Source organism: Haemaphysalis longicornis, unplaced genomic scaffold, assembly GCF_048455015.1.
Source record: "Haemaphysalis longicornis isolate Haplotype H1 unplaced genomic scaffold, Haemaphysalis longicornis Haplotype H1 scaffold_5, whole genome shotgun sequence".
NCBI classification, from domain to species: domain Eukaryota; kingdom Metazoa; phylum Arthropoda; class Arachnida; order Ixodida; family Ixodidae; genus Haemaphysalis; species Haemaphysalis longicornis.
The window spans coordinates 19,446,120-19,452,832 of NW_027526385.1; the positions used below are offsets into that span (position 1 = coordinate 19,446,120).

The following is a 6,713-nucleotide window of genomic DNA, read 5'->3' on the forward strand; positions in this document are numbered from 1 at the left end:
CTGTTAAAGGGACACTGAAGTGAATTTGTCAAGCTCCCGTTTTTGCTTGGACTGCGTAGACTGGCTTAAATTAGCACACTTTTCATGGTTTATCCGGTTGACAAAGCGATAATTATTTTACAAAGCGCGAAAGAAGAAAAACTACAATGCGCGGTTTGCGGCGGCCGCACCAACTAAAGCTGTGACGTTAGGAGGAGCGGGCACCGTGATTGGACGATGCCCAAGGTGAGCAACCAAACAAGTTTCGGTTTCGGTTTCGGTTCTGTAAAACACAACTGGTGGCGTTGTTGGATGGGCATTCTCAATAACTCAGTAATCATCGTACCACGCTTCTGCCATGTTGTCAGCTGTGAAAATGCATAAAGATAAGCCTCCCAGGACGGCTTGGAATCGTAGCATTCACTAGCCGAGGCCTACGCAGTGCATGGACGCCCAAATGTCATGCTCTTTTCCCCCATATTTGGAGCTTGCCTCACCCATGCCTGTACCGTAAAAAGCGTGTTCGCACCAGGCCAAGGGTCTGTTCATTCTGGCCTGTGCCCACTGCCCGCAAGCAGTCGGTGCTTATGGCAACAGCACGCCAACGAGAACTCGCTAGCGCGCCAGTGCCAGCCTGCGCGCGTTCTGTGAACTAGTTCGTGGAGCCATGAACGTTGCGGCCCTAAAAAAAGGTGAAGTCAATGTAGAAAACATCGGCAGAAAACGAAAAAGTTAACTTACAAAAAAAAAAGCATATACTCGCGGGGACTCGAACTCGTGGCTTGCAAAACACTTGAGACAACACACCTAACGCCCCAGACCACCAGGCCACGAGACCTTTTTTTTTTTTTTTTTTATTGCAATATTTCAGCACAAAACAAGCACCATCAAACAAAAAACTGCAACGATAAAACTGCTAGTCATCACCTTGCCAGCAGAAAAACGATTAAAATTGTTTGAGGTTGGTCAGTGTTTCCATCACAGGCAACCACTCTGGAGGCTCAGGCTGAGCCCTCCACACTTCAATAATCATGCGCATTGAATCAACGAAATATTCCCTTGACCATTTAGCGTCAACGTCCCTATGGCGTATGGCCATGCGGGATTTCCAAATTGCATGTAGGGCCAGGACCATCACGAGGTCGTAAGGTACTTCGTCACTCGCAATCGGTAAAAACCTAATGCCGTGAGCGTCCAGAGGGAAATCTTTTTTGAGGGTCCGCTGAAGCACGTCCCAAAAGAAGACCCCGTCCCAGCAGTCCAAAAACACGTGTTCTACAGTCTCGGGTTTTCTGCACGGGTAGCAGTCCACCCCACCCGGCAAAAACATTCCCTTTTCCTTCTGCCACGTTTTCACATCAAGGACGCCCGAGTGAAGTTTAAAGAAAAAAGTCTTAACCCATGGGCCAATCGCCATACGTTTCACACGCTTAAGCACATCCTGTCCTGGCCCTACACGGTAGAGCGATCTATACAATGGAACGGGAAGTACGGAATCAACGAGGTCATTATACAATCTTTTACGCGTCACACTAGATAAGTACTCTAGCGTGAAGCGTGCACGCAAAAACATGGTGGCTTGTACCACCTCACGGAAGTAGCCTTTCGTTGCGCCAAACGAAAAAGAAGCTGACGTTACAACAAAATCAGGAAGCGCTCTGGCCAACTTCACCTGACACACAGTGCGCAAAAAGGGGTCCTTCACATCCCGAAGAAACAAAAAACGATTTACCACTTGACGCAAAAACAGATGCGATAATGACAGGCCACCAAGACGCACGCGCCGAAACAGGTTCGTACGGCTGGTTCTCTCCCATGACGACTCCCAAATCAACACAGCAAAAACTCGGTGCAAGGCCTGTACATGTGCCCGCGAACAATGCAACACCTGTAGAACATACCACAGTTTGCTAATTAAAAACACATTACACACTGAGGCCCTCGCAAATATTGAAAGTCCGCTACCCTTCCATTTCTCGGCCTTTTCACGCAATTCGACTGTTTGACTGCGCCAATAAGGGTCGCTGTCTACATAGTTCTCGAGGGGCACTCCCAAGTACTTCACCGGCGTCGTCTGCCAGCTGATACACTCGAAAACACTAGGCGTACTGTCCCACTGGCCATGCCAGAAGCCTAGACATTTCTGCCAATTAACACCACTGGCACTGTACTTACAAAACATTTTCAAGGTGTTTACAGCAATACTTATGCTTCTCCTATCAACAAAAAAGAGAGCAATGTCGTCGGCGTAAGCTAACACCCGCACTTCGCACGACTGAAGTTTAAAACCTTTGACGTCTTCGCTCCTGATTACACTTAAACAAAAGGCTTCAATGTACAAACAAAAAAGCAACGGAGACAATGGGCAACCCTGACGAACGGCACGTTGAACAGGAACGGGTGTGCCGATCGTTTTGTTAATAACAAGCCTCGTAGAACACCCAGTGTACGCCATGCGCACACCATTAAGAATAACAAAACCAACATTCACGTGTTCCAACATATTTAACAAAAGTTCGTGAGACACCTGATCGAAGGCTTTAGCCATGTCTACCTGGAGCATTGCCAAAGTCCCTTGCATGGCGTCACAACACTCGAGAACACTTCGGGCAGTATGAATATTTGTAACTATCGACCGCCCTTTGATCCCGCACGTTTGATGCGGCCCTACCACGTCCTTTATGACAGTCTGTAAGCGGCTAGCCAATATTTTAATTAAAACCTTATAGTCGACATTTGTCAGACTAATAGGACGATACCCAGGGATCTGTCTGAGTTTCGCAACCTCCTCCGATTTCGGTATAAACACAGTGTGAGACACAAGAAAAGAAGGTGGCAGCACACCTTTGTGGTACGCCTCAGAGTAAACTTTACATAAAACCGGGCTGATGTCACCCTTAAACGCCTTGTAGAAAGCGGCGCTCAGGCCATCAGGGCCCGGCGTCTTCCCTGGGCTCAACTCGTCGATAGCGCCGCGTATCTCTTCTACTGTAATATCTCTTTCGAGATGCGCCTTAACTTCCTCGTCTAAGCACGGTAACAAAGACGTAAACTCTTCTCTAAACTTGACGGCATTGACAGGATGACAAGAAAACAAATTTTTATAAAAGTCACAAAAACAACGCTCTATATTAGCCTGGTCACTATAAACCACACCTTCGGCTTCAATTTCCACTATCGCATTTCTGCGAGCATACTTTTTTTCCGCGCTGAACGCTCTTTTAGTCGGCGCTTCCCCGTGCAAAAATCGTTCAGCTCTTGCGCGCACAAGCGCACCCTCATACTTCTCTTTATCTATTACTTCGAGCTGCACTTTTAGTCCTCTAATGTCATCCTTCAACGCCCCAGGCGATTCACACTCTTCCTTAACGTAAACGTCCAGGGTACTTCGTAACCAGACTTCTCTTTGCTTCTCGTCGTATTTGATTGCGGATGATCTTTCAATGGCCTTTAACTTAACTTCTTGTTTGAAGAGCTCCCAATTGAGCGTAAAGTTAAGGTTCTCTTCACCACAGAAAAACGTCCGTGCGCATGCGTTAACGGCCTCAGTGAAAAGTTCATCCTGCAGCAGCTTGTTATTAAGCTTCCAAAGCCCCCAACAGAACGCGTTGCCTGGTTTTGCAATTCTACCAACGATTACGGTCACAAGGCAGTGATCGCTGAAGGAAACAGGGGAGACTCGGTAGCTATCACACTCCGGCAGAATCTCTGACGAAACATACACTCTGTCGAGACGCGCATGACTGCTGCCCTGGAAGTGTGTATAGCGAACGGAACCGCTACTGCCAAGGCTATCACCCACATCTTCCAGCGCAAAGTCAGCGACGATATCAGTTAAAACTATCGTACTCGCATCGCGGAACCTTGTCGAGCTACTTTTGTCTTGCGCGGAACATACGCAATTAAAGTCGCCAAGTAAAATAACAAGCCTCTCCGTATCGCAAAGCCCGCGAACATCCTCAAAAAAACCTTTCCTTTCCGCTGCCTTTGTGGGCGCGTACACACAGATCAAGCGCCATTCGCTTGACGATAAAACAAAATCGCACACAACAAAACGCCCACACTCGGACGCGGTGACGGTCTCTAGGGTTGCCCCCAAACTCCTTCGTACCAACAGGGCAACACCCGCAGACATCCCGACCGCGTGAGCAACGCACACGTCATACCTCGACGCAAACGGGCGCACCATACGATCTGTCTGCTCCTCTCTCTCAACCTTCGTTTCTTGTACCGCCACTATATCCAGGTCCTGTTCGGTCACTAAACGATACAACTGATTCTCCCGTCTCCTGTCAGCAAGCCCCCTGACGTTAAGCGTGGTAATACGGATTGGCGTGTTTAAATACACCAGTTTAAGAGAGAAAACAAACAGATCCCAAAACATTTACACTGGTACATTTGAAAAAGAAAAAAAAACAAAAAATACCGTAAAACGACGAAAACAACCCCCCCCCCCCCAAAAAAAAAAACGGATCCAATTTGAGCCCGTTGAGAGAGCTTCACTTGACGCGCGTACATACAAAAACACCCCAAACCCTCGCCCTGGCACGAAGGCAGAACTCTTCGACACCCAACACACCCCCCAAAAAAACGCGCAATGACCGCAAGGAAAACCCTTCGACACCCGACACAGAACCAAAAACCCACGTAATACAACCAACGACCTTAAGCCCATCACTAGAACACGTCCTGCACCTTCCTTGCTTTTCAACGACACACAAAGACAATTTAAAAATACTTTTAGCAGTCCGAAAGCGGAGGCAAGGATGGCGTTCTTACGCATTCTTTGTTGCCGTGGGTCCTCTGTCGTAGGGCGTGTTAAGCTTCGGCTTGAAGCTCGAGCGCCGCGACGTAGGTCCCACACTCACCGACCCCACCGCTACGGAACCATCCCCCCCTCCTCGTTGCCCGACACTGTCTTGACCAAGGAGGTTGTCTTGACGCGGCCGCTTGGCCACAGACTGGTCCTGGTCGCCAGTTTTCAAGTCGACGCCCTGTTGGGGGGCGGGAGTTTCTAACGCCGGAAACTGACCCGCCATGCTCACCGGGCTCTCACCGTCGCCATCGTACGTCAGCTGGTCTCCTTCGCTGGCACTTTGCGCAGGTAGCACTACGACAGCGACCGACTCCTTCACCTCAGCGCTCTTTTCAGGCGGCGCGTCCCCCGTCACCGGGTCTCCGCCGCCCCCTGCTGCAGCCGCCTCCGCCTCCTCCTCGTCCATGATGTTCTCCGTTCGGTCTACATCCCCCACCGGTCCGGCCACCTTCGCGTACGTCCGCACGCACTCGTTCGCTTCATGACCGAAGCGGCGGCAGAGAGTGCATCGCGGCACCTTGCAGTCGCGCCTCATGTGCCCCGTGCCAGAGCAGCGAAGGCACTGCGGGGCCCTGCCGGGCACGACCACGAGCGCCTGCTCGCCTGCGACACGGAGCTGGTGGGGCAGGTCCTCAGCCCTCACGCCCGCGTTGAGCTTGAGGGTCACGGACCGTGTCGTCGAGCCCTTGTCGTGGACGCCCTGTACACGCCAGCGCTCCCGTGAAACGTCGCTGACCCTCCCGTAGGGAGCCAGCGCAACTCGAACGTCGTCCTCGGTCACGTTGTAAAGCAGCCAGTGGAGCTTCAGCCGCAGGTCCTGGTTGGCAGGGTCGATGACGAGGCAGTGTCGACCTTTGACTTGAAGCTCCTTTGCTTCCAAGATCTTTTTGACGCCTTGCTCCGATTTGAACGTCACCGCCCATACGTGACTCATTTGGAACGCCCCCAAGGCAAGCACCTCAGGGAGCAATTCCAGCCGAGCCAAAGTATCGCGGAAATCTTCAACGCGATACGGGCGGGCGCGCATGTCACCGTGCAAAAAAACTGTGTTAAAAACGATACGTCCTGTAGGCGATGTCGGCAACGAAACTTGATAACTATCGTCCTGAGCAAACATCCTGTTTCCGCGGCCAACATGGGCCGCATTAACCGCTCCTGAGGAGCCCTGCACCCTGCGTCCGTTCACTGCGGTGGCCGGAAGCAGAATCCCAGGCCACGAGACCGGCTCAGCCGACCTTGGTAATATAAGGTATATATTGTACAACACGTTTACACTTTTATTTAGTTTTGGCATTTCAAGCAGCTTAGGTGACTATTTGTTGTATTGCGCTCGTGCCGTCAGCGTACCCCGAGTTTCCACAATAGCTCAAGTGTAGCAATTGCATTTCGTAGACGGAAAAGCGTTCGCAGATGCGTAGTCGTGCTGCTGACCGCTGTGGTTGTTCGCCCAGCGCAAAAAAGTGCTTCCCGCACCCTAGTTTTACGCTGTACGGTAAAAATATCAGTTGATTTTATTTCCTTAGTATCTATATTGACTTCGCTGACTCTTCTCCCGCCTTCAAGAGGCCTTATATTTTCCTACTGGCGTACGTACCAGTCAGCGAAGCGTCGCATGTGCGCTTGTGGAGCGCTTGTGTGAAGCGACCTTGACTTGGAGCTAGATACAGTGTACAAACTAACCAAGTAAAGAAAGGCACATTCTTCCCTTCACAAACGTGTCCTGGCTTCGTTTCAACTGAGCGAACGAACTGCGACGAGCCGTCGGCGGCCGGCGGACGAAACGCTGGGCCGACTGACTCTGTCTGAAGGCCGGGGAGCCATGCAGTACCGCAGCCAATTGCGAGCTCGGCACCTCCTGACGTCACACGAAAACGCCACAGAAAATGGGCGAGCGTAAAGAGAGGAGGACAGCATTTTC

General features: G+C 50.9%; 1 protein-coding gene across 1 annotated transcript; it reads right to left on the minus strand.

Annotated features, from left to right (window-relative positions):
• Positions 1-4,568: 4,568 nt before the first annotated feature.
• On the minus strand, positions 4,569-5,858 carry LOC144139096 (uncharacterized). The gene has a single exon (XM_077671570.1). The coding sequence runs from the start codon at positions 5,820-5,822 to the stop codon at positions 4,755-4,757; it is 1,068 nt and encodes a 355-aa protein (XP_077527696.1). The 5' UTR covers positions 5,823-5,858; the 3' UTR covers positions 4,569-4,754.
• Between the last annotated feature and the right edge of the window lie 855 nt (positions 5,859-6,713).

Excerpts from the sequence above, each read along its gene's own strand:
- LOC144139096 (XM_077671570.1), bottom strand. The coding sequence starts at position 5,822 with ATGCGCGCCCGCCCGTATCGCGTTGAAGATTTCCGCGATACTTTGGCT.